General features: G+C 50.5%; 1 protein-coding gene across 1 annotated transcript; it reads right to left on the bottom strand.

Annotated features, from left to right (window-relative positions):
* Ctcfl (CCCTC-binding factor like) lies at nt 1-24,679 on the bottom strand. Its single transcript, XM_027423259.2, has 10 exons — nt 24,119-24,679; nt 23,211-23,436; nt 19,760-19,930; nt 18,593-18,726; nt 14,831-14,951; nt 13,304-13,453; nt 11,337-11,497; nt 8,190-8,372; nt 1,756-1,876; nt 1-1,193 (listed from the first exon to the last, which is right to left on the bottom strand). Exons 1-10 carry the CDS (start codon nt 24,677-24,679, stop codon nt 1,024-1,026), a joined length of 1,998 nt encoding a protein of 665 aa, XP_027279060.1. The 3' UTR covers nt 1-1,023.
* Nucleotides 24,680-27,914: the final 3,235 nt, after the last annotated feature.

Here is a 27,914-nt window from a genome sequence, read left to right as displayed (position 1 = left end):
TCATGTAGGCCAGGCTGGCCTGCAGTTTGAGATGTAGCTGAGAATGACTTTGAACTCCCCACACTCTGGCCTCTACCTTCTGAGTGCCTGGAAGACAGGTGTGCTTCGTCACACCTGGCTAAGAATTAAAATGATGCTATTAACAATGCCAGGGCAATTTCATAGCTGGCAAAGAATGCAACTAAAGGAGAATACAAGCCAGGCATGGTGGCAAAGGCCAGTCATTCCGGCCACTTGGAAGACTGAGGCAGGAGGACAGACAGTTTGAAGTATTGCTGGGCTACTGAATGAGTTCTAGTATAGCCAGGGCAACTTAATATAAAAGAAAAAAGTGGGGTGGGGGCTGGGAGGTGCCTTGCTGGGGGAGTACTAGCCTAGCTTGTACCAGGCCCTGGGTTCGACCCACAGGCCTACAAAAGCAGGGGGCCAAAAATCTAAAGGGGAGGCTTGCTCTGTGCTAAAGTAAGATCTATTATATATATATTATATTTTTCTCTTCAAATGGGCTGCTTATTGCTTTCTGCTATTCCATCTTTTTATAGCATTAAGGTCTTTGGATTGAATTCAGAATTCATTAAAAGCATCTTGGTAGCTTTAAACATAGAAAGAAAATTCATTGGTGTAAAAAAAAAAGGTACACAATTCATCCACAGTGTCTGAAAATCATAGTATCAGAAATATTAAGGGTGGACACCACAACTCAAAAGATTCCCTGTCTTAACCGCCGAGGCGCCAACTGGGCTGAACTCCTGTGAAAGTAAGTACTTCCTAAAACCTGTCCTTGGCTCATGGTGGCCACCCTGCCAGTGCTTAGAGAGTGAGCCCACGGGGCTGAGGTGCACCCTCCACTCCAAGCTCTGAGTCTAGTCTGCAGGAAAAAGTTGTAGTGTTTTTTTGTTTTTGTTTTTGTTTTTCTTCAAACATTTCTACATACTACATCAAACTCTGGGGACACGGCTATCACTATGGTGATCTTGTTTCTAACTGGTTTCTTCCCTAGAGGCTGCAGCTCAGAGCAGCCTGTCACTTATCCATCATGTTAAAGAGCATCTCGCAGGTCAGGCCTTCATCCATGTTCTCGCTTCCAGCCGCACTTTCGCCACCACCACCACCACCGCCACCATGGTGGCACAGAGCCAGCTCCCCAGGGCACTGTGCCTCCTTCGAGGTATGGCTCTCCTGGGTAGCGACATCTAGGAGGAAATGGACAGAGTGAGAAAGTGTGAGAGAAAGCCAGGACATCCAGATAGGGAAACCAGAAAGTGCATATTGAAACAATTGCCACAGTGTGAACCCAGCAGCCGGCATGCCAAAAAAAAAAAAAAAAAAAAAAAAAAAAAAAAAACCTGATTCTGGAATACCGGCTGTCAGTTTATTTCAGGGCAGGGCCGCTTAACCTGGGGGAGGGACTCCTTAATGGGGACACTGGGGGCACTATAGGAAGCAAGCAGCTTCTCACCTATGACACGCTTGTGGCACACTCCTCTTCAGCTGTGGCAATCAAAAATGTCACTAGAGACGACTGTGGGGACAGCTCAGCAGGTAAGTGCTTGCTGCGTAGCCTGATGCTCTGAGTTTGGGGGTTGAGTGTGGGTGACCTTGCAGAGGTGTGGCCATGACACAGCCACTCTGATACAGTTGCCAAGCCCCCCAGTGACAAGGCTACGACTGCCCTCACCCTCACTGGCTTTCTGGCTGGGGTTAACAAAGGGAAAGCCACTGTCCGATTAAACAAAGTGGCCAGAAAGGACGTACCGTTGTCCCATCCTGGTGTTTCCTCCACGGTCTGCTTCTGCATCACCTGACTTGCTTTTCTGGAGGTGGCCAGCTTCTCATGCTCTGGGTCACACTTCTTCCGGTGTCTCTGCAGGTTACTCTGTGGGAGATGACTCAGTGTCCCCATGTGCAGGGTGCAACCCTCGGTTAAGAGATGGACTTCAACAGATTCGGATATGACTCAACAGGGAGAGGCACTTGTCACTCAGCCCAGGGGCCTGAGTTGGAGCCTGAGGACCCACATGGTGGACGGAGAGAATTGACTCTTGTAAGTTGGGCTCTGAGCTCTCTGTGTGTAGCTGTGGCACACGCTACACCCTCTGACATACCACAAAACACATCAATAGTTACATATATTTTTTAAAAAGTGGGCTCTCCGGGCTGGAGAGATGGCTCAGAGGTTAAGAGTACTGACTGTTCTTCCAGAGGCCCAGGGTTCAATTCCCAGCACTCATATGACAGCTCACAAATGTCCATAACTCCAAGATCTTACAACCTCACACAGCCATATGTGCAGGCAAAACACCAATGCAAATAAAATAAAAATAACAGGAAGACAGCAGGTTATATGTACCTTTTAGATTTGGGCCAAAATAAACAAAACAAAACAAAACAAAATAACCTTAAAAATTGTGTGTGTGTAGAGAAATACTCCCTGAGCCAAGACACAAGGGGGTGGGCCTAGGTCCTATCCCAAAGGATACGATAGACTCTGATGACTCCCTATGGAAGGCCTCACCATCCAGGGGGAGCAGAAAGGATGTGTGATAGGTAGGGTTTCAGTTGGGAGGGGTAGGGGAGGACGGGAGGGAGAAGAGAACTGGGATTGTCATGTAAAACAATCTTGTTTCTAATTCAAATTAAAAAAATTGTGTGTGTGTGTGTGTGTGTGTGTGTGTGTGTGTGTGTGATGTATATGTGTGTGGTGTGTGGTGTGTGTGGTGTGTATATATGTGTGTGTGTGGTATGTATGTGTGTGTGATGTATATGTATGTGGTGTGTGTGTGTGTGGTGTGTATGTATGTGTGTGTGTATGTGTGTTGATGTATATGTGTGTGTGTGGTGTGTATGTGTGTGTGATGTATATGTATGTGTGTGTGTGTGTGTGTGTGTGATGTATATGTGTGTGGTGTGTGTGTGTGTGGTGTGTATGTGTGTGTGTGTGTATGTGTGTTGATGTATATGTATGTGGTGTGTGTGTGTGTGTGTGGTGTGTATGTGTGTGTGTATATGTGTGTGGTGTGTGTGTGTGTGGTGTGTATGTGTGTTGATGTATATGTATGTGGTGTGTGTGGTGTGTGTGGGGTGGGTGGGTGAAGGTGTCTCTGGGCGTTAGTCCCGGGGAGCTGGAGTTGTGGATGGTTGTGAACCATCTGATGTGGGAGCTGGGAACCAAAGTCAGGTCCTCTACAAGAGTTACTTCACTGTTGAGCTGTCTCTCTGGGTCCCTCAAATGACCTTTTAAAGGTTACCCTCCCTCTTACAATTAGGTCTAGCCAAAACCTAGCTTGTTTTAGTTTTTAAAATAAGAGCTGTCAGAGAGAATTTATCTTTGCATAATACTTCTACCCTGTAAAGTGAGGCCTGACACTAAACCTGAAACTCAATGCACCATCCATTTCTATGCCCACCGCTCTATGCTATGAAAAATAACATGACCAAAAGCAACTTGGGGAGGAAAGGTTGACGCCACCTGGCTGTTTTCCTGAGCTCAGGACACAGACAGCTGAGTTTGCACCACATCAGAGCTCAGAGATGCTGGATGGGCGTGGTGCTCGTGTCTCCCATCTCAGCCGAGGAAGGAAGTGAGGGAAGCCATAGCTAAGACAACCAGATAAAAAGAGCCCATCCTGGCTGGGTGTGCTTGCTAGCCCACTTTGGGTTCTGGTGCACACTTTTTGCAAGAAGAATTGCCTTGCCTGGCTACTTTCAGTTCGTGTGTTCCATCGTATGACACGGAACACAATTTGGGGCTCAACCGGGACTTTAAGTCTACATGACCAAGCACCCTTGGTGGCTGGGCCACCCTCAGGTTGAGTGAGAGAGTGAATGAGACACTCAGCTGATCTAAAGTGGATGTAAAGTCTGGATCCACATGTCACATGTGTCACATGTGTCCCTGGTGGCTTCTGATTGCTAAGAGGACTTAACATAGGGCACTGCCCCACGGGGGAGTCGGCTGAAGATGGATGAAGCCTCCATTACCAGAGGCTGAGATTCAAGAAACCTCTGTATGTGGTGTTGAAACTCTGACAGATTAATTCACGCGGCTCCAGGATAGGAGACAAGAAGGCCAAGTAGGGCTCAAAGGAGGCAGATTCCCCCAGACTGTGGGTAGCCAGCTCTCAATATTCACAGGTCCCTCTGATTCAGTCCACACCAAGGTCACTTTTCTTTCCTGGTTTCTCCAATTGCTCCCAAAATAACAGTGACACCTATGGGCTCTGGGGCACACTTCCTGTTCTCTCCACTTCATCATGGGATTCTTTCTCAGCACTAGCTTGTGTCTAGGAGCTGACAGGAGACCAAACACACATGGACACCATTTCTTGCTGTGTGAACATGGGTTTAACTGTTTTTTTTTTCTTTTGTTTGCTTTAAGGGCTCACATGTCTGGGCCACATACATGTACTGTCTCCTATACCCGTGCTGACCTAACTTGGTGCCTGTCTTAGGGTTTCTATCGCTGTGATAAATAACATGACCAAAAGCAACTTAGGAAGGGAAGGGTTGATTTCAGCCTACAGCTCTCAGTCACACCCCACCACTGAGAGAAGTCAGTGCAGGAACTCAAGGCAGGGACCTGGAGGTAGGAACAGAAGCAGAGGCCATGGAGGAGAGCTGCTTACTGGCTTGGTCCTCATGGCTTGCTCAGTCTGCTTTCTTACACAACCAGGACCACCTGCTCAGCCCTCCCTCATCAATCAGGAAGAAAATGGCCATCAGAGTTGCCTACAGGCAATCCAATGGATGCATTTTCTAGATTGTGGTTCATCTTCCTAGATAACATTAGTTTGTGTCAAGTTGACAAACAAAACAACACAGCACCCAAACAGGCGCTGCATCTCTCTCTCTCTCTCCCTCTCCCTCTCCCTCTCCCTCTCTCTCTTTCTCTCTCTCTTCCTCCCCTCCCTCCCTCTCTCTCTTTCTTCCTTTCCTCTTGGCTTGGATCCACGGGACTTGTGCCCAGATGAGGGATGGGTTTAATGCTATTACGGAGCTGAGCACACCAGAAGTAAAAACAAGTATGTTTCTTTGTCACCATCTTGGCTGGTGACCTCATCAAGATGGAGACAGCCATGTGACTTGGCCACCATCATAGAGAACATCTACATCGGGATGACCATGTGACCTTGCCACCACATGGCATGGGACAAAAAGGCAGCATCCATTAACCTTCCTGGATCCCCTGAGCACTCGGGGGAGCACTGCATCCCTAGGACTCCCTGCAGCACAGGAACTCAGTCACACGTCCCAGCCCTCCCACTTGGTCCTCTTTGGTTTTCTTATTCTTAGATGCATAATGGGATCACGGAAACACAGACTCAGCCTTACCTTCACATAGATGGAACAACCGGAAAGAAGGAAGTCAGGAGGAGCCAGAGGGTCCTCTGAAGCCCACATGACCCCGAGGACCAAAGGAATCCTCAGTGGGACTTAATGATAAAAAGAAAGTGATGAAATCTGGCCTCCTCCACGATCTTAACCACCCATCAGAAGAGTATAGAGGTGTAACCCAGACTAAAATGACTGTGGTGTTGCCTCACCACTCCCCAGGCACCAGGGGGTGCCATTTAGAAGACTGTTTCTCACAATGACTTTCTTCTTGATAAGACATGCTGCCTAGGTACCGCACTTGAGACATGGCGAGAGAGACAGGCCCACGACTGTTTTAACCTATACTTAGTGCCATGTAGATTGCTTTTCTCTCCTCATCTAGGTGGGACCTCACATTGATATTGACCATTCCAATAGCCCTCAAAGAGTCTGAAAGCAGAACTCGTGAGCAGCCCCTGGGCTAAAGAAAAACGAGGAGGAGCCCAGGAGATGAGAAGCAATTTTAGATATTTAATAATTATCTTCTGTCCTGACTTCTGCTACGTGTGATGCTGATAACTTTTGCCCTAACGTACCTCATCTCTTTCCAGGTACCAGTCAGGACGTCCTTTCCTCACTACAAGTGGATGCCACACAAATGAAAATATTGATGGACTTTTGTGGGCTTTTAGATAGGTCCGTTGAAGAGGTAACTCTACATGCCTTCATGGAATTGGGGCAACAGCCAAGCTGGCCCCTTCCAGCTGCATGGGGTCATTGAGTGTGGCACTCAGGGTACATCTCCCACCAGCCTCTGTCAGGGATAAAAGACGGAGGCTCTCCTGGTTGAGCATACTCCCTAGCCCTGTTTGGGCTCTGGCAAACCCTTTCTATAAAAGAAATTGCCTTGTCAGACTACTTCAGCTTTGTTCCTGTGGTCCTTTGGAGGACACTGAGACCATTCTTTCCCCAACACCCATTCCTAAGTGATCTATCCATGTCTGCTGTCAAGCTGTGGCAGAAGCTGTCTGAGGAGCTGGGGGTGTTTATTCTCTTTACAAAGAAAATGTGCTGGCCCTGGTTTTCTGTGACTATGTATAAAATAAAGCTTGTTTTCAGTCGTGGCGACAGTGTGGTCAGCAGCCCTCTGAGCCATGGGCTGTTCCCCCAGCTACTTATATGTGCCTGCTGTGCGTAAAGATGAGAGCTGAGAACGCCTGGTGTATAAGCTGAGTTAGTGCACATGAACACAGCCTTCTAAAAGCATGGCCAAGGATGCTAAGTGTAGCCTATTTAGACTCTTCTGGACACAGAGACAGTGGCATGTGACAAATCCCTGAGCCTGGAGAGAAGGAGCAGCAGAGATGTGTCTTGGGTCAGGTCAGGGTCATGACAGGAAGGGGAGTCCTGCTGCTGGCTGCTGACATTCAGATCCAGAGGCAAACCAATGTGTGAGTCAGTGAGCAGAAATTTGTGAATACATTTAGATTTAAGCTTGGGACAATCAGGGTGGACTCGCCTGCAGTGCCTCAGTCTCTGACCAGCCTCCTACCAGGGAGCAAACCTGAGGGTCTGTAACAGGTTCTTAGTGCCAGGACTCCAGAGAGGTGAGGATCCCAGACCATCTCATCCCTGTGGCTGATCCTGGGACTTCCTGCTGCCACAGAGACAGACTCTGTACAGACAGCCTGACACCAGAGGCCACCATTAGGTGGGGACCTCTCAGTTAGATGCCCCCCCATACATTAGAGAGACCTGGCTCCAGGCTCCTGCTGTGGAAACTTCCCTTCCTCTGAGCTTTGTAGAAAGGGATCCCACTGTCTTATCAGAGCCCCACTGTGCTGTCTGTCTGTCTGTCTGTCTGTCTGTCTGTCTATGGTATCACTAACTCTTCTAATAATCCAAAGGTCAGTCCGCCCCTGTGTTGCCCTGACGCCCACACCCAAGACCTTTCTCTTAATCTTCTAAAAGGTAAGTTGGATTCAAGTATCTAGCTGCACTTTCATTTTTAATAACCAGAGCCACCCTGTCACACTGCATCCACCATGGTGTGACGCACGTTTGTTAAGCTCTGGCATTTTGAGGTAATTTGTTATTCGGAAATAGAAAATGAACACATCAACTGACAGGGTAGAAGATGGGAATCCATTCACCTCCTGGTTTCACACCTTGGAAATGCCTGGGAACGAAAATCACTCTGTGAAGACACCTGCATTCAGTTCTCACTGCAACTGTCAACTATCACACTTTAAAAGCTAGGTTCCACCCAGCATGTGGCACACAAACCTTTAATTCAAGCAGAGGAGGCAGAGGCAGGTGGATCTCTATGAATTCGAGGCCAGCCTGATCTACATACTGAGTTCCAGGCTATCCAGAGTTATGCAGTGAGATCCTGTCTCAAAAATGAAAACAAAAAAACTAGGTTCTCTCAGGAATGACAGAACTCCCCAAACTGTTTTCAACAGTGTGTGGACAATCTGCCCCAGTGCTCCCCAGAGCCGGGCCTGGTGGAACACAGTAATTTTTCCAAAACGAAAGGGGTTAAAAACCGAAATATCACTAATAATAACCATAGGTTAAGTTCATACTCACCAAAGAACATGGTGAACAGACTGAGTCTAGCCTGGTGGCCTAGACCGTCCCACCCTCTCAGGAGACTAAACCAGGAAGAGCCCAAGTTCAAGGCCAGAATGAACACTATAGCTAGAGCTGGTCTCAGAATAAAAAAAAAATAAGTAGGGGCCGAGTGGTGTGCTTGCCTGGTGCACACCTGGCCCTGGTTCCATTGCCCAAAGGCTATGTGCCTGGCCTTCCCTTTTGCCCGTTGAGGCCACTGTTTGTAGTGCCGCTAGCCCTTGAGAGAGAGGGGTGCTTACCCAGCGGGAAAAGCCTTTGTCACACTTGAGGCATAGGTGCACGTCAGGGACAAAGCTCGGATCGTGGTACTTCCTCAGGTGCACGGTAAGCAGCTGCTTCTGCCGGAAGTGTTTGCTGCAGTCGAGGCAGGAGAACGGCTTCTCTCCTGTGTGCGTGCGCACGTGCGCCTTCAAGCACCGCTCCTGGGGGGAAAGCAGGGACACGCGGCTGACACAGGGTGGAAGCGTTCCTCAGAACTGCCCATCATTAGTGAGCTTTCCCCCCTCAAGAGCGGTGTGGCCCTCATCAGAGTCAGGGCCTGCTGTGTGCTAGGGTCATCCTTGGCTACATGTGGAGTTCTAAGCCAGCCTGGGTTACAAGAGACCTGCCCCCAAACCAAAGAAAAACAGACACAAATTCTCTGTGGTCCACACAGAAGACGATAACTTATGTGAGTTGTGTTTGAGTGGGACCACCGGGGGCAGAAGGCGTCATATCCCCTGGAGCTGGAGTTATGCAGGTGCTGGGAATCAAATTCTGGTCTTCTATGAGCGCATCGAGCACCCTTGACGACTGATCATCTTTCCAGCCCCAATCTAGCCTACACTCTGAAAGACGGGGAATGTGGAACCCCGCCGCTGGTGTCCGCTAGTGAGACAGTCACCCAGCACCAAGGCACACTCAGATCATCACACACCCCAAGGTGCTTGTGTGTTGTGGATGAGACAGCCGTATTCACTATGAGAAACAGGAAGTGAGGAACTAATAGACATTTTGAAAAGTTAAACAAAAATCAGTCCATTAAAAAGAAATAACGCTACATCCCAATGTTACAGTGTGGGCCAGAGTGTTCAGGGTTCACACATAGGCAGAACCGCTCACGGATTATCTGAGTTAGAGTTAACTGCTCCACAGTTAACTCTGAGTTAAGAGTTACTATGTAGAGTTTTCTGCTGAGTCTGAAAATTCTTTTCAGGGATCCAGGAGAAGTCTGCCTCTGTTTCTCTGCATTTGTGGGGTGTTTGTTGAGTATCTGAGGAGAACCTGGGAGTGTAGGCATGGTTTTTTTTAAGAAGAATCAGAGGGAGCTAGGGAGACAGCTTAGTGGGTAAAATGTTTGCTGTGCAAGTTAAGAACCTTGAGTTAGGCCCCCAGTGCCTGGTAAAAGCTAGGGGTGGGGGCGTTTCCTGTGATCTCAGTTCTGGAGGTTCCTGGCACTCTCTGTCAGGCTAATCTGATCACCTAGCTCCAGGATCTGTTGGACTCTATCTCAAAATGTAAGGTGGAAAGTGATGAGACAGGCACCCAGTGCTGAGCTGTGAACTGCCCGTGTGCATGGGCAGGCAACCCCACACAGAAGGAGCTGTGGACAAGGTTTCTGCACACCCAAATTCAGTGAGCACTAATTCTTTAAAGTGTGGTGGCAACCCTGAACTCAAAGTCACAACAATCAACCTGTCTCCTGTGCTCTATGCCAAATGGACCTGTTGCCCAGGTGTGGTTTCCACCTCACTGAAGGGCGGTCACTTGGAGATCACCTGAGTGCAGAGCTGTGGAGTCTGGGTAAAACGGGTATGGCTCATCCCACGGGCAAATGAAAGACTTTCTGCTTCCTAGAGAGTCCCAATCCCCTCAGAGGAGTCTTCAACAGTCAGAACGCGGCAACAGTCAGAACGTTCGGGGCAGTGGTGACCAAGTCCCCCAATCTGAATTCTGATTTTCTTTTGAAAGGTGAAATTTTATGGGTGGCAACATGACTCCCCTGAATTTCCCACCATGCCATCCGTTTGTCAAGGCAATGTCCCTCACGTGCTTGTCACCAGTCTGTCTGTCATCAAATAAAAATGATGACCTTGGGAAAGTGGCTAGCTGGACTGGTAACTCAAGGTACCCCACTTCCTGGGCTGCGGAAGGCAGGGGCTGCTCTTCATAGCGCCCATCTCCTCCCACAGAACATGAAAGACTGTGTCGGGTCAAGATTTACTAGGGAAACAGCCTTGAGAGCATCACTGGGGCATTTAAAGTGATTTACTATTTTGTGTGACTATGGTGCGTGGGGGCATCAGAGGACGTCTTTGTGTAGTTGGTTCTCTCCTTCCCCTCTACATGGGTTTTGAGGAGGGAACTCAGCTCCCCAAGCTTTCTGCAAGCTTAGTGGCTGAGGGAGCACTTACCTGCTGAGCCATCTCATGGGCCCTTCTGCTATTCCTGAGTGAATAACTCTGGGCAGGAAGACCACAGCCATAGCCGGTCTGGTTTTGCAGGGTGTCACTGCTGCAGTTAGGACGGAGACACTGGGTGTCCATACAGGGAGGAGGTGCACCATCCCGGCATCACTTTCATGATGGCTTGTGTGGCCCTGAGTGTGGTAGACCTCAGCAGGTCTGTGAGCTCTCTCTGCAGCTACAGCGGATGCCTGTGACTGCTCCAGCTACTCTGATCTGGCTGCTTTGGTTAACTCAACCCCTCCAAGGTTAGCTGTGAGAGGAGGTCTCTTTTCTTTTTTTCGTTGTTTTTTGAAACAAGGTCTCATTATGTGGCCTTGGCTGTTCTGGAACTTGCTAGGTTAGCCAGAGTGGCCTCAAACTCGGAGATCCACCTGCCTCTGTGCTGGGGATAATGTGCACAGCCACACCCAGCCCCGTGTCTGTATGTGTGTAAGTGCACGGAGCTCCAAAGACACATTGGATCCCCTGGAGCTGGAGTTTTGTCTGCTACCCAGCATGGGTGCTGGGGTTAGAACTCTGGTCCTCGTGATAGAGCAGCAATCGCTCTTAACTGCTGAGCCAGCTCTCTAGCCTCTAGCTTCCTTCCTTTCTTTTTAAAGTTTATGTTTTATTTTGATATATAGGAGTGTTTCTCATGTTCGTATGTGTCCCTGGTACCCCGGGAACTCAGAAAAGGGTGTCGGATCCCCTGGAACGGGAGTTACCTTGCGCTATGGATCGTTGTGAAACACTGTGTGGGTTCTGGGAAGCAAACTCGGGTCCTTGATAAGAGCAGCAACTGCTCCTAAGAGCTGAGCCTCCTCTCCAGCTCCCAGCCTGGTTCCTAAGAATGACTGCTTCCCAGTGTCCCACGCGGTACCTGCTTGCACAGTCAGCATTTGAAGTGACTTACACAGTGCCGGCTTGCACACGGTCTTCACACTGACTCACACACAGTACCTGCTTGCATGCGTAATCACACTGTTTGCACTTGAACTTCTTCTCATTCTTATGGGACCTCTGGTGCTGGATGAGGGCGTAGCGCTCATGGAAGCCGGCGGGACAGTATCGGCACTTGATCTCCACGGGGCTGTGGCTGTGCAGGTTGCGCAGATGGACACCTGTTAGAGCCACAGGAGACACCGTGAATGCCTAGGAACTTCTTGGGTGGGGTGGGCAGTTCTTGACACTGCAGACTCTCCTCCGCACCCCCACCCCCCAGCTACATTAGCTCGTCCCCCTTAGAGATGACAACTGCCACCTCCATATCCAGGCGCATGTCCTGGGCACCAATGCTCCACCTGAGACCGCTGCCATGAAGGAACGAACCAGAGGCCTCAGTCTAAGACCTGTCCAACAGGGAGATCATGGCTATAGATCGACCATGAACATTAAGAACCATAGTACAGCGCAGGGGCTTAGAGAAGGCTAAGGGGGTTTCTGTAACAAAACCATGACTGTTGTCCTGCTGGGAATCTAGGCCCCTTTGTCCCCATGACCTAAGAGAGGTGCATACTGGGCACGCTGTCTAGGAAGCGCCTTCCTCAGCTAAGCTCAGGCCTGGTGGCCATGCGGCACCATGAGAAGCTGAACAAACGACACCAGTATGATGGACGACGAGCACCTGTACCCCCTGTACCCCTGAATCAGGCGGACAGACCATCACCTCCTTACAGGGAGACTAAGAGCCAGTAATCGCTACAGCAGCCCTACATGTCCCCTCTGGCATGTGACAAACAGGCTGTGCTTGGCAACTGGCCAGTGGTCCCTTTGTCCTACAGGTCCCAGTGGGCAGTGCTTGGTGGCTCAGGAGCCACAGCAGCACTGACGGAATGTTCCAGATGAAAAGACGAGATTGGTCAGATACCTTTACCCCTGCAGGGGTATTTCCAGAATCTCTGGAAATTGCCTCCCAAGGCAACTGAGAGGACTTTTATTTTTACTGACACTTTTACCCCCTCCTCACTCTGTGCCTTCCACACTCCTGCCCTGCACACCCCACACTCCTGCCCTGCACACTCCTGCCCTGCACACCCCACACTCCTGCCCTGCACACTCCTGCCCTGCACACCCCACACTCCTGCCCTGCACACTCCTGCCCTGCACACTCCACACTCCTGCCCTGCACACTCCTGCCCTGCACACCCCACACTCCTGCCCTGCACACTCCTGCCCTGCACACTCCACACTCCTGCCCTGCACACTCCTGCCCTGCACACCCCACACTCCTGCCCTGCACACTCCTGCCCTGCACACCCCACACTCCTGCCCTGCACACTCCTGCCCTGCACACTCCTGCCCTGCACACCCCACACTCCTGTGTCAAAAGCTGTCTGCCCCTCCCTGAAGGGCTGATGCACCTCGCAGAGTCTCCCCCGAAAGCCTCATCCTGTCCTGGGTCACAAGGCTCACCACAGGAGAAGGTAGACTTTGTGTCACAAGCTGCCTCTTACTGAACACCTTCCTTAGGGCGAACCCTGCCTCAGTTGCTCCTCTGTACCCTCATGTTCCCAGCAAAGTGTGCGAAGGGCAGACTGAGGAGGGAACATGGACAGGGCTAAATTTCTACCGCTATGTTTCTGACACCCAGGTCATCAGCACTGCTGTCTCCAGCAGAAAAATTACCTGTGTCCTCCAGTCTCAGTGTCCTTATCTGTAAGAGCAAGTCTAACACCAGATAAAACAATACCCACGGGTTTGCCCTTACAGGTATGTAGCCTGGGCTGGCCACTTCTGAACCGCATGCACTTACTCAGCTCGGCCACCAGAGGGCAGGGCAGGACCTCTGTAAAAAACATTGCTAGACAAATTTCCCAATCTCAGTGAGACTTCCAGACTTGGGCAGGCTCTGCAGGATTGCAGACCTTGGGAGTCCATAGGGCAGGTCTGTACTGTGGCCAAGGGGACACTTTAAACCAGATACTCACGCAGGTCGCTCTTCCTTGCAATGACGGTAGCACAGTGGGGACACTCGTGTTTGGGCACATTCTCGCCATGCTTCTGTGCCACGTGGATTTTCATGGTGCCACTCTGGGTGAACCGGGCATGGCAGGTGGGGCACTCATAAGGCTTCTCACCTGTGGCAGGAACAACAAGTGACTCTCAGAGCGTGGCTTCCCTGTGAGCCTGGTCTTTCCCAAAGGACACCTGTGCTGGGGTTTTGCCTTTCTGGAGGTTTAGCCTCAACGGCGTAGGACCAGGAAGGCAAGGCAGACAGCAGGGTCACGGGCCCAGATGTGACATCTCTGACACTGTGGCCCCTCACCTGCTCGGAGTGGGTGCGTGAGATTGTGTATGGAGAGCAGACCTGGGCCTGCACAGTCTTTACATGACAAACCAACTGAGCAGGGGCAGCTCTCACCTGAGTGTGACATGGCTCTCACCTGAGTGTGACACTGCTCTCATCTGGGTGTGCATATGGCTCTCACCTGAGTGTGCACAGGACTCTCACCTGAGTGTGACATGGCTCTCACCTGAGTGTGTATGCATGACTCTCACCTGAGTGTGCACACAGCTCTCACCTGAGTGTATGCATGACTCTCACCTGAGTGTATGCATGACTCTCACCTGAGTGTGCACACAGCTCTCACCTGAGTGTGCACATGGCTCTCACCTGAGTGTGCACAGGACTCTCACCTGAGTGTGACATGGCTCTCACCTGAGTGTATGCATGACTCTCACCTGAGTGTGCACACAGCTCTCACCTGAGTGTACGCATGGCTCTCACCTGAGTGTGCACACAGCTCTCACCTGAGTGTGCGCATGGCTCTCACCTGAGTGTGCACACAGCTCTCACCTGAGTGTACGCATGGCTCTCACCTGAGTGTGCACACAGCTCTCACCTGAGTGTGCGCATGGCTCTCACCTGAGTGTGCACAGGACTCTCACCTGAGTGTGACATGGCACTCACCTGGGTGTGCACATAGCTCTCACCTGAGTGTGACATGGCTCTCACCTGAGTATGACATGGGTCTCACCTGAGTGTGACATGGGTCTCACCTGGGTGTGTACAGGACTCTCACCTGAGTGTGACATGGCTCTCACCTGAGTGTGCACAGGACTCTCACCTGAGTGTGCACAGGACTCTCACCTGAGTGTGACATGGCTCTCACCTGAGTGTGCACAGGACTCTCACCTGAGTGTGCGCAGGACTATCATCTGAGTGTGCACACGGCTCTCACCTGAGTGTGCACACAGCTCTCACCTGAGTGTGACATGGCTCTCACCTGAGTGTGCACAGGGCTCTCACCTGAGTGTGCACAGGACACTCACCTGAGTGTGCACAGGACACTCACCTGAGTGTGACATGGCTCTCACCTGAGTGTGCACAGGACTCTCACCTGAGTGTGACAGGGCTCTCACCTGAGTGTGCACAGGGCTCTCACCTGAGTGTGCACAGGGCTCTCACCTGAGTGTGCACAGGGCTCTCACCTGAGTGTGCACAGGACACTCACCTGAGTGGGTCCGCATGTGGCGCTTCAGCTTGTAGGTGTCCTTGCTGGCATAAGTGCACTGGCAGCACTGGAAGGGACGCTCACCCGTGTGTGAGCGGATGTGGCGCTTCAGCTTGCTTGCCTAGGACATGTGTGGGAGAGAGAGGGTCATCGTGATGGGGACCTGAGGTGGTCAGGGCTGCAGGTAACCAGCTTCCTAAGAGAGATATGAGCAACGAGCAATCCCAGAAATCAGGAAACTGCGGCAGGAGGATTGCTGTAGTTCAAGGCCACTAAGACTACATCAGGGGACCTTGTCTCAAACACCACCCCCTCCAAAATAAAAGAACAGAAAGGAAAGAGGGAGCAAAAGGAAAACCCAGGTGTGGTAGTGCATGTCTGTAAGCCCAACTCTGGGGAGGCTAAAGCAGGAGGATTGCTGCAAGTTGGAGAACAGTCTGAGTCGTACAGTGAACCCAAAGCTAACCTGGGCTACAGAGGCTTTGTCTCAAAAGAGCAAAGGAAAAGATAAATTAACCTGACCTCAGTGTCAGGTGTCCCCTAAAGCAGAGCTGTCCAGTCTGTGGATGAGCCTTCCCTTTGCCACAGGCTGTGTGCACAAGGTCCGCTGGGTTAATGAGCAGAGCTCTGAAGACTTTCACACTAAATTTCTCTTTACAAAAGAAACAGAGCTTGCTGCTCAGTGCCATGTGTTTCTATCTTTATTTCCAAGCCCTTGTCCACTCACAGTAGAAAAGTTTAAGTAACCAAAAAACAGAGCCGGAAGAGCTTTCCAAGGTGGGAAAGCTGAACCACAAGATAAAGGGAGAGCGGCCAGAGGGCACCTGGGGCTCAGAGTCCTCACGGGCCCTCTGCTAACCCTGTTGGTTCTGTCTGCTACTGACTTCTTTTAAAGATCTTTCTGAGACAGAGGCGCACTTTGTAGTTCAGACTGGCCTCCAACTCACAGTGATCCTGCTGCCTCAGCCTCTGTATGCCGACCTTGCTGTCATTACTTGGGAGGCAGAGGCACAGAGAATCTCTGTGAGTCTGAGGGTCAGCCTGGCTATATAGTGAGTTCCAGGCCAGCCAGGGCCTCAAAGTTAGTGCTGAACCAACCAGGGCCATGTTATGAGCCACCATCTCAAATACAAACAAAAGTAACACAGAGGGAAAGAAAATGAACTCTGTTAGGTATGGAAGGCCCCTGAAGGAGACACAGCAAGAGACTCCTCATTCCCACAGCCGCCGGCTTTACTGCCACCCTTTCTCACTGTTTCACTGGGAGCGGCGCCATCGGCCACACTGGGCTGGAGGCTTGGGTCCCACATCCACCCTGCTTACGCTCAGCAAGGGCACACAGACCTGAATGCAGGAGGCACGCCTAGGCCGGAAGAACATTTTAGAACAGAAGAAGGCTTACAGTGCGAAGCAAGACCCACGATAATGGCTCAGCTTGATTTTTTTTAAAGAAGAAATACGGGGATATCTTCCATGTATCATAGGAAGGAAAGACACAAGCATTTTTACCATTTCTGTGTGGGATGGCTCGGGATTCAGCATGGCAAATGGTAGGAGATCTAAGGTGGTAACATAGGGTGTTCGTGCTTGGCTCTACCACCAAATGCATCTTCAGCCTTCTTTTTACCTTTTGAGACCGTGTTTAAGTTGCGCAGGCTGACTTGGAGCTCATGCTATAGCCCAGGAAGGCCTTGAACTTACCTCCAAGGGGCTCAGCAGAATGCACAAGCATCAGAAACTGGTGTGTCTAGTCCACTCTGCTTTCTCACATGTAAAGGGGTGGGGCAGGGAGGTCACAGCCCATCATCCTACCTGAATGCTAGCCAGCAAATACCATCAAAAGACGGAGGCATAGTGGGCAGTGCCCCGTAGGCCACCCCGGGGCTCCATGGATGCTCTGTCTCTGGGCAGGGTCTGAGAGCCTGGGCAGACTTGCGGGACGCCATAGTAAGTCCTTCCCCAAGAGGAGCCTTGGAGTCGCCTTGTCGGAGAGACACCTTCTGAGACCTCATGTTGCGGCCACAACCTTTGCCTCAGATAGGAAAGCTCTTTTTAAAAATAGCCACAGCGGAAAGAGGTTCTTGGAATCGGATTCTGGCCCGTCTGTGAAGTACCCCGATTTATGAAACACACTTGCGTCACTGCTGAGTTTGAGCTTTCGCTGTCCCCTTTAGCTTAGTTCCTGTTGGGAGTCCCTGCTTAACCCTCCACCAGGATGCAGCCTCTTCCTCACACGAAATGGAGCCTTGGGCAGGGACTGCTGAAAATGGGCCTGAAAAGGGGACGCCGCACGCACACAGACTTGTTTCACCGAAGGGCCTGATGGCAGGCAGTGCAGGCCCGGCATCCCAGCTACTCAGGAAGCTGAGGTAGGAGGATTTCAAGTTCAAGGACTGCCTAAGCTGCAGAATGAGTTCAAGGCCAGCATGGGCAACTTAGTGAGACCGTGTCTCAAAAAAGAAGAAATAGCTGAGGACATAAGTCAGTGGTAGAACAGTCACCTAGCATGTTGGAGGCCCTGGGTCCAAACCACACTCACACACACTCACACACTCACACACACTCACACACACACACTCACACACTCACACTCTCACACTCACACACACACTCACACACACTCACACACAGACACATACACACATATACACACACGTGCGCACATGAGCAGAGCAGGCAGCTAAATTCCATCTGAGTCTCTAGTGGTGCCATGAGTTGGGACAGGGTTATGTCTTCAAGCTGCTGCCTTGTGGTGCTGGGGCACAGCTCAGCTCAAAACTTCAGCCCAAATTCCCAAGTTCTGTACTAGAAGGGACATTCTGGTTTGTGCCCCTGACAGTGACATAAAATACTAGAAAGGCCTTTTCAACAAGTCTGAGTTTTCTCTCTCTCTCTCCTATTCTTAAATTTTCATTTTGTGCATTCGAGTGTTTGCCCTCATGTATGTCTGTGCGCCACAGGAGTGTCTGGTGCCCAGAGGCCGGAGAGGGCATCGGATGCTTTGGAACTGGAGTTACAGGCATCTGGTTGCGAGCCACCACGTGGGTGCTGGGAATCAAACCAGACCCTCTGCAAGAGTAGCCGGTGCTCATAACTGCTGACCATCTCTCCAGCCCCAGGGTTATTTTTTGACCATAACTACTATATAATCTATGTACTTTTAAATGTTGCTGGGGGTGGGCGAAGAGATGGTTCAGCAGCTAAGAGCATGTGTTGATCGATCACCCTTGCAGAGGACCCAGGTCCTGCCCCCAGTACTGCTGTCAAACGGCTTCCCAACCACTGCAGCTCCAGCTCCACGGAATCCATGTGTCTCTCTTGGTCGTCTCAGGAACCCACACTCACATGCACACACCACCCATCTCAGTTGAAAAATAATAAAAACAAATCTAGATAAATACTGTTTGGGGGTGGTGAGATGGCGTGACCGGTAAAGGTACTTGCCGACAAGCCTGACAGTCTTGAGTTCAATCCTCCAGAAGGAGAGAACTGACTCCATCAAGTTGTCCTCTGATGGTCAGTTATGGAGACCAGGCTGGCCTTGAACTCACAGCAATCCTCCAGCCACAGTGCTGGGATTATAGGTGTGAGCTGCCACACCCAGCTCCAGTTTTCTATATTTAATTCAGACAACAATGCCCGTGGCCTCTGGCATAGATTTTAAAACGTCTTTGGTGAGTAGCTGAATACCGGAGAGAGTAGTGTCCCTCTCGGGGTGGCGATTTCTCACTCCTGTACAGGGCTGACTGCAAGGGGTCTCACCTCGACACTGGCATACTTGCAGATGGAGCACTTGAAGGGCTTCTCATGAGTGTGTTTGTAACGCCTGTGCCGGACCAGTTCCCCGCTGGTGACAAATGCCATGCCACAGTCCCCGCACTTGTAGGGCCTGGTTCCTGGGAAATCATGGGGTTTACACTTTTCAGACGAGACTTACCTGCAAAACTTCCATCGACTTTGTAGTTTGGAAATGGCAGTCTGAAAGGGTTCAGCAATTAAGAAGTTCTTTGCACTATAAATATCACAGATGTACGAGACTTTGCTCTGGGTAACAGTCAGTGCTTTTAACTGAAATTCAAGAAGGCGGACTCGGGGCGGGGGTGGGGGTGGGCAAAACTAAGCCGGGAAATGGAGTGGCAGGCTTGTAACCCCAGCACTCAGAAGGCTCAGGCAGTGGGATCGGTGGTTAGAGATTAGCTTGAGCTACAAGTGAGACCCTATTTCCAAAACAAAAAACAGAAACAAAACAGGGAGGAAAAGGGCAAAACTAAGCATAAATACTTGTACAATGGGAACCTCCCTTCTTGTTGGAGAGCAAGGTGTAAATGGTCCATGGATACTTATGCTAAGGTTTAATTAATACATTAGACACTATAAAACCGGAATGAACAGCAATAAGAGATTGAAAGACCAATGAGCTGGGCCGGTGGCCCAAGTTTATCATCCTAGCTGCTCAGGGGCTGAGACAGGAGACTCACAAGTTCCATGCTAGCCTGGGCAACTTAGACCTGTCTCAAAATAAAAAGAAAAGGGCTAGGGATATAGTCTAGTGATGGAGAACTTGCCTAGCGTGCCTGAGTCCTCATTTTACAAAGAACGAGCAATGAAACTGAGTTTAGCAGATGCCAAGAGAATACTGGCAAAACTCTTTAAACCATACGCAGGGAGGAAACTTATCTAATCAGCTGCCTCTTCTGCAATTTCACTTTATTTCTGCAGGGCGGGGGGACGGAACCCAGGGCCCTGCATGTGCTAGGCAAGTGCTCTCCACTGAGCTCTACCCCAGCTTCTGGGAGTTTCTATTTTCCAGGTTGACCAGCTGTAGCAGAAACCTCAGTGAAGCCCCAGGTGAAGAACTCACTGGGTTCCTTGCACCCTCACCAAGACTTACGGTGCATCTGTGAAGGAAGCCCGCCCAGGGCGCCTCACCTGTGTGAGTATTGACGTGGTTCCGAAGGAGGGTGACTGTGCGGAAACCCTTCAGGCACAGGTGGCACAGGTGAGGTCTCTCGTCGTTATGAATTTTCACGTGACGGGTGAAAGTCGAGAATTTGGAAGAAGTGAATGGACAGAATTCACACTGGAAGGTTCGGGTTTTTCCTACAAGGAGAAGACACAGTGACTCATTTGGGAAGATCTCCCTTGAGTGGTTCCAGCCAAGGCCAGGATAAGGCGATGGCTCGATACCCCGGGGCACCCCATTCTGGATGAAGAGCATCTTATTAGGAGGTAAGTGTCTGTCTAGGTCCCTAATCCATCTTCCAGAATGGGAACCAGTAGGGTTCACAAACATCTGTGACTCCCATTCCAGAGGATCTAGTGCCCTCTTCTGGTCTTCATGGGCACTGCACACAGGTGGTGCACAGAAATACATGCACACACACACACATAAATTAAAAATAAATCAATCTTAGCTGGGCGGTGGTGGTTCACACCTTTAATCCAAGCACTCAGGAGGCAGAGGCAGGCAGATCTCTGTGAGTTCAAGTCCAGCCTGATCTACAGAGTGAGTTCCAGGACAGCCAGGGCTACACAGAGAAACCCTGTCTCAAGAAAACAATAAAGCAAAAAAATCAATCTTATAGAAATGTCACAACATTTAGAGTGTGGTGGAGACCAGAGAGGATAGAAGATGAAATGTCTGCTCAAAGCAGGGCACCCCAGAAGCAAATCTCCCACAAACATGGACCCAAGTGCCTATGCTCTCTGTTGAGTGAAACGAAGACACCCGAGCGACTTCCCAGCATCCTCTGCCCAAGCTGGGGAGCTCTGGCAAACTGGCATGAAGCTGAATGAAACCACAGCCAACAGCTACACGTGACTATTTAAGTCTGTATCTAAAATGACTAAAATGAAAACAGAACGTGGTTTCTCTGTGGTGAGCCTCGTTTCTGCGCCCACCAGCCACACGGGTGGTGGTTTCTGCACCAGATGTCCCTGTTGGCAGAGCCAGGTCATGTAGGCAAGTGAGGACATCGTCTGCCAGGAGACAGCTGTGAAGGAGTGTGCAGCCTCGTTACCATTCCCTGACAAAGCTCTCGAGGAGCTGGCTGAGGGCAGTTTACAGCTTCCAGCACTGTGGGTGATCCCATCTGCTGTTTGAAGGCACTGAGCAACCTGAGCTTATGACAACAACTACCAGACACTCACACGAGCAGCCAAGGCTGTGAAGGTGTTTCTCTTCAGATGATACACAGAGGGCCAATATGTGCTTGGAGAAACAGCCTCAGAAAGACGTGAATGGAAGCAGTCAGATTCCTTTTCACACCCAGTGCCACCAGAGCGACCACCAGAACAACGACCATTGGAACAACATCCACCAGAGCAACCACCAGAACAACGACCATCAGAGCAACCATGAGAACAGCCATTAGAACAACAACCATTAGAACAAACAACTGTTAGAATGACAGGACAGTGCACTGAGATCTGCTTGGTGAGGGTGTGGGGTAACGAGCCTCTGACTCTGTAGTCAGTTATGGAGATAGTTTGGCAGTTTCTCAGAAGTTAGACATGGGTCAGGACAGACGACTTAGCATGGAAGACTGCTTTCTATGCAAGCTCGACGACCCAGGCTCAAATCCCCGGCACCCGAGTAAAAAGCCAGGATTGGCCTCCCATGCCTTTAACTCTAGTGCTGTGGGAGTTGGAGACAGGAGGATTGCTGGAGCTTGCTGGCCTCCAGCCTAGCTTCACGTTCAGCCAGAGAGCCAGTCTCCACAGAGGGTGATAAGCAGATATTCTGTGATCTCTTCCTATGGGGTTTCCACATGCATTCATGGACATGCACACACACACACACACACACACACACACACACACACACACACACACACACCAAAACATCCAGCAAAGGATGAATGGATAAATAATTGTAGGACGCCCATGCAATAGAATACTAGCCAGCTGTTAAAAAGGAAATGCTAATATATGCAGCAGTAAGAGGAACCCTGAAACTGTACCAAGTGAGAGAATGAAGAGCCAGATGACATATGGTTTGCAAGTATTATTATGGACATATTATTCCATACGTCCAGAACACAAAAAGTATACTGGTAGTTCCCAGGGCCAAGAGACCAGGGATGGAAAGTAACTAAATGATAGAGATTTCTTCTTGGGGGCAGTGATAAAAATGTTTTGGAATTAGAGTGGTGATGGCTGCATGGGATTACAAATACATTAAAAACTGAAATGCAAGCTAGGAGAGAAATTTGAAGCTATAGCCTCAGGACTGACTATATGAGAAGCTGCCATAGGCAAAGAGCCCAAACTCCACCCCCAGAGCAGAAACCTACAGGGATGACCCTGGCCACTTAGAAGGGAACTGAAGTGCTGAAGGGTGGCTGGTTCCTTTGTAAGCTGCATCACCTCCTTCCCACCCTGGCCATGAGCTACTAGCAGAGAAAGATACTGTGTGCTGTCACAGAGTGACTTTTTAATGGTGTTTGTTTGCTTGTTTTGGAGGACTGGGGATGGAGTCCAAGAGCTGAGCCACTGAGCTACAATTCCAGTCAGAGAGGACTTTCAAGAAGTCATCTCGAAATTGAGATAATGGGATAAAATGTCTTGACTTAAATAAGCGAGAAATTACTTTAAAACAGCAGTCCATTAAACCACCATGAGTCAAAATCTTCCTGTGGGCTGCTAGGATGGCATCTATTGTGCTGTTATTATGAGACCTCCACAGACTAAGTGAGGGCCCTGACAGGGCCATGGATGCCCACACAGGAGGGCATCTTTCTGCTACTCTTAGGCTGGCTTCATTCTCCACCATAGCCCCCAGCCTGGCTCAGTCCTTCTTCCTGGCCCCCAGTCTCACTCTGTCTTTCTTTTTGGCCCCCAATTTTGCTCGCACCCTTTCCTAGCCTCTAGCCTTCTGCAGGAAAGGATCCCCAGTCCCATTGCCTTGTCTTTTCTCTTCTACAGGGCAGGGCTCTCTGCTGCCCTGCATGTAATCACCTGCCCCCACCTACCACTCCCAAGGAACTTCAAGCCAGAAAGCAGAGTCAAGGGCCTGCCCTGTGATTTATGTGCATAAGGCTTTTTGGAACATGAAAAACTGCCTTTAAAATGTTTGTGTGCAAAATGAAATAAAAAAAAAAACCTTTTGGGTTTGAGTTACACTATAGAACATCAGTTTAAAATTCCTGTTGGTGATGCTGACACACACCTTGGGAGGCAGAGACGGGCGGATCTAATGAGAGTTTGAGGCCAGCCTGGTCTACAAAGCTACACAGAGAAACCCTGCCCTGGAAGAAAACATTCCTTCCATTTCTTGATGTTCCGAAAGGGACTTTCAAAAGCTAACTTCAATAATTGCCACCTTCCCACAAGAGAAGCAAGGGGTCCCCCAGGGTCTTGTGCAAGCCACCAGCCTAACCTTTGCCCCTCTCTGGAGGTTTGGTGGTCTCAGCGTTCGGCGCACTGGTCTGCTTTGGCGCTGATTGATCTTGCTGCTCTTCCAGGCTCAGATGGGAAATGGTCAGAACGATCTCATCTCTCTTTTCATCGTTTGGTGTCATTTCCACAAAAAGGAACTTCTCTTCTTCTTTCGTATCTGGTTCTCCCGCCTCGGGTAACAGCTGGTCCTGCTCCTCGTCTTCAAACTGATAAGTAAAAAAAACGAGCAATCAGAGGCAACATGGTTAGCTACAGTCTAATAGAATTCTTCATGCTGGCAAACCACAGACCACAGAAGGAAAAGCTGACACGTGAAGACCACTCATGGCCACCAAATGATTGCAATTAAGCCTTCGTTCACTTAGCATCTGGGTTTCTGTGGTGACTTGATCTTTGTCGCTGGTGGTGGTTCTTACAGCGTCTGTAGTCAAGCCAGCCTCACGCTCCCTATGTACCTGAGGAGGGCCCTGAACCTCTTCGCCTCCTGCCTCCACATCAGAATGCCCATTGTGTACCATCAAGCCAGGTGTATAAGGTTCTGGGCACGAAAGCCAGGCTTCATGCATGCAGGCAAGCACCGTACCAACTGGGTAAGGCCATAAGACTTCTGTTTTTCAAACACAACGCACCTTACATTAATAAAAGCATTGTTTCCTGTGACTTTTAAAATACTCTATGTATTACATATAATACACATACTATATATGTGTGTGTTAACATATGGTAAGCTTCATACTTATAAATACGTATATGGAAAGATCTCTCATTATTCTTACTGCATCAAAATATCTTGTCCATACGTAATATCGCCCAAAGCCTCGATCTCGGAAAAATCAGTTTTACCTTCCTCTTTCCCACAAGGCACCGGTGTGTGAGAGTGAACCATACCTTCGTCTGGGCTGCGCTTCCGCCCGAGTTTGGCGTTAACTCTGGGTCCTCCTCGGCCGCCGGCACACTCTGCTGCAGCAGTTGAAAATGTGTCAGCCCGACGTCCTCAGGCTGGTACAGCTCCTCCGGGATACTGACGGTCATGCAGTGCTGGAGGCTGGGCTGGGACTCTTGTTCCAGCCACAGCACGGATGGCAATGGCAGGAAGCTCTCCTCTTGTGGTATCGTCACCGGGAACTCCGAGTGGGGCACGCTCAGCCACCCCAGCCCCTGCAGCTGCACATCCTGGGAGGTCAGGTGCACCGTCTGCAGGGTCAGGACCCGCCTATCGCTCTCCACCGCCGGGACCCACAAAGGCAGCTCAGGCTGGTCTTTCTGGAGCCCGGCTGCTGCATCCAGAAGCTGACAGGGCACGGCCTCCGCCTCGACAGCACCCTCCTGGGCTTCCATTCTTTGTACCCCACCCTCCTCCTTTTCCTCTTCCAGGTCTCCAGGCTTCAACTTCTGCTCTTTGATTTGGGTGAAATGCTCAGAAGGGACAGGGACCTCAGCAGCAGCCATGGTGACGTCCCCTGATGGAAAGAGAGCGTGCAATCTTCGTGGGGTGCGCAGGGGCTGAGGCCTAGCGGACACAGGCTCTCACCAAGGTGCAGAAGACAGAGCCAGCGTTCCAGGCCAGCCTGGGCTCTGTAGTGAGACCACGTCTCAGCATCCCTCCAGCACCCGCAAAAGGCTCTAGCGGGACTTGCTACAGCAGGCCACAATTCCACATTCTAAATCCCTGGCTGGGTGCACGACGCTAAGGGCGGTGGTCTGAGCTGGCATGGCCAAGAGCTGATCAAAACCGGGGTCAGCGCACAGGTTTCCATAGGCTCAGCCCCCCCTCCCCCAAAACCCGGTGCGACACTCGAGGTCTGCAGGGCAGAGCAACCTCTCTTTGTGCCTCGCTGCTCTGTGCAGCCATGTGCACACGGCCCATCAGGCTCCATGTCTGCCTCCCACGCTCGGGCCCCAGCCGTCGCGCTCCACCCCGTCTCACTCCACCCTATCCCACCCATGCCCACGCCCCCTGATGCTCTCCAGGAGGCCGGGGCTCCCTGGAGCCTCACCACGAAGGCGGGACCTGGGTAGAGTCTATCGCGTGGCTGCCGCCTTGTCACCTCGTGCTAAGCGAATCCTCGTGCTGCAGCCGCTGCCACCACCGCCCCAAAGAGAGCCGTGTGCAGCGCTGGCGGGGAAAGGGGTGGAGCCAAGGAGAGGGAGAGCATGGAGATGGGGACGTGGAGTGAGTGGCACAGGACCCCAAGGGGGCGCTGGAGTCCCGGGGGTGATTGATAGACAGAGATGGAGGGTGGAGTCCTGGGAGGGGGTGCTGGAGAGCTGGAGGTGATGGACAGAGAGGGAGGGTGGAGTCCTGAGGGGGGCGCTGGAGAGCTGGAGGTGATGGACAGAGAGGGAGGGAGGGTGGAGTCCTGGGGGGCGCTGAGGCCTAGGGTGTGAGGATGGCTGGGAGGAGGGGAGGGGTCCTGAAGCGGGTGCTGGAGGCATGGCAGGTGGACGGCCATGGACAGGGAGGCTGAAGAGGGGTCTGCAGGGGGCGCTGAAGCAAGACTGGATGAAGTGGAGGGGACGCTACCTGGAGACTGGGAGGACTGACAATGAAGAGGAAGGTCTTACAAGAGGCAGAAGCCTGTGTGTGCGCGCGCGTGTGTGCACGAGTGTGTGCATGTGTGACTGTGTGTATGTGTGTGTGAGTGTGTGAGTATGTGAGTGTGAGTGTGTGCGCGTGTGTGTGTGTGTGTGTGTGCATGTGTGACTATGTGACTGTGTGTATGTGTGTGTGTGTGAGTATGTGAGTGTGTGCGTGTGTGTGTGTGTGTATGTGCATGTGTGACTGTGTGTATGTGTGTGTGTGTGTATGTGCATGTGTGACTGTGTGTATGTGTGTGTGAGTGTGTGAGTATGTGAGTGTGTGCGTGTGTGTGTGTGTGTGTGTGCATGTGTGACTATGTGACTGTGTGTATGTGTGTGTGAGTGTGTGAGTATGTGAGTGTGTGCGTGTGTGTGTGTGTGTGTGTGTGTGTATGTGCATGTGTGACTGTGTGTATGTGTGTGTGTGAGTGTGTGCATGTGTGACTGTGTGACTCTGTGTGTGTGTGACTCTGTGTGTGTGTGTGACTCTGTGTGTGTGTGTGTGTGTGAGTATGTGCATGTGTGACTGTGTGACTGTGTGTATGTGTGTGTGAGTGTGTGAGTATGTGTGTATGTGCATGTGTGACTGTGTGACTCTGTGTGTGTGTGTGAGTGTGTGAGTATGTGAGTGTGAGTGTGTGCGCGTGTGTGTGTGTGTGTGCATGTGTGACTATGTGACTGTGTGTATGTGTGTGTGAGTGTGTGAGTATGTGAGTGTGTGCGTGTGTGTGTGTGTATGTGCATGTGTGACTGTGTGTATGTGTGTGTGTGAGTGTGTGCATGTGTGACTGTGTGACTCTGTGTGTGTGTGACTCTGTGTGTGTGTGACTCTGTGTGTGTGTGTGTGTGTGTGTGAGTATGTGCATGTGTGACTGTGTGTATGTGTGTGTGAGTGTGTGAGTATGTGTGTATGTGCATGTGTGACTGTGTGACTCTGTGTGTGTGTGTGTGTGTGTGTGTGTTGTTCTGGGTGGTGGAATGGGGTTTGGAGGGAGGCTGGCGCTGTAAAATGGAGGGCAACAAACCTGGTGGGCACAGGGTGGTAACCGTTCAGTGGGGGAGGCCAGAGGGAGTCGGGTGGAAACAAGAACGTTCTGTTGAAATTATGGAACATTGCAAAGTTGTACAACATACCTTAAAAAAGAAAAAACAAACGTGGGCCTCAAATGTGTTGTCTTCCAACTTGTGAATATCTTCCACCTACCTGCGGCCTTTACTCAAACAGCTCCCCGTGCAGTCAATGGGTGGAGCCCGTCAGAGGTGCTGTGATGGAAGGCAGGAGGCCTGGACCTCAGAGGGACCAGAGGTGCCCTTCTCCACCAGCTGATGTTCTCAGCAGGAGCATCCTTGGCTGGCAGGTGGGATGGAGAAGAGATGGAAATGGGGGGCAGTGGAAAAATAGAAGCTAACAGGACACTCTCTCCCCTTGGGCCCCTCCCATCCTCCAAAGTCGTTTGCTTTTCCACAACTAGGAGTTTGTTAAAGGTATGGCTTGTAGCTCTCATCATTTAACACATTTCAAAAAGTGTAATGTGATCTTGTTTGCTAGTTGTGAATAAACATGTTTGTATGTTGGGATAAGTCTCAAAGGCGAGCACACAGTTTGAAGAACAGGCTTCTAAAAGTAAGTGACTTTGTGGGTTTTCATGTAGTCTTGATTCTAACCCGCCCCCTAATACCAAGGCATGGATCTCCCTCTTACTGTAGCCCTGGGATTTTTCAATGTCCACACACACCTCTCTCCTGGCCTTTTTCTCCCCACACTGTCTCATAGCGATTTGCCTCTTATTTTCGTACAGTATATACTCAGATTTTTTTTTTATTTCAATAGTGCAACAGATGGAACTCAAGTCAGTTTCAACAGAAACTCTCACACCATTCATGAGTTAGATTCTGAGGTCCCTGGTTTTCTTCTCCTCATGTCTGAGATTTCTCTGTGTGTGTGTACACGTGTATTTGTGTATATGTGTGTTCAGTACTGGGATTGAGCTGGGAAGACAAATATTTGGAGGTCCCCATGAAAACAGTCTTATAATAACTTTTTTAAAAAAGATTTATTTATTTATTATGTACATAGTGTTCTGCCTGCGTGTATGCCTGTAGA

This window comes from Cricetulus griseus, chromosome 6 (assembly GCF_003668045.3).
Source record: "Cricetulus griseus strain 17A/GY chromosome 6, alternate assembly CriGri-PICRH-1.0, whole genome shotgun sequence".
In the NCBI taxonomy this organism is placed as follows: domain Eukaryota; kingdom Metazoa; phylum Chordata; class Mammalia; order Rodentia; family Cricetidae; genus Cricetulus; species Cricetulus griseus.
This window is presented reverse-complemented; position numbering and strand designations above follow the sequence as displayed.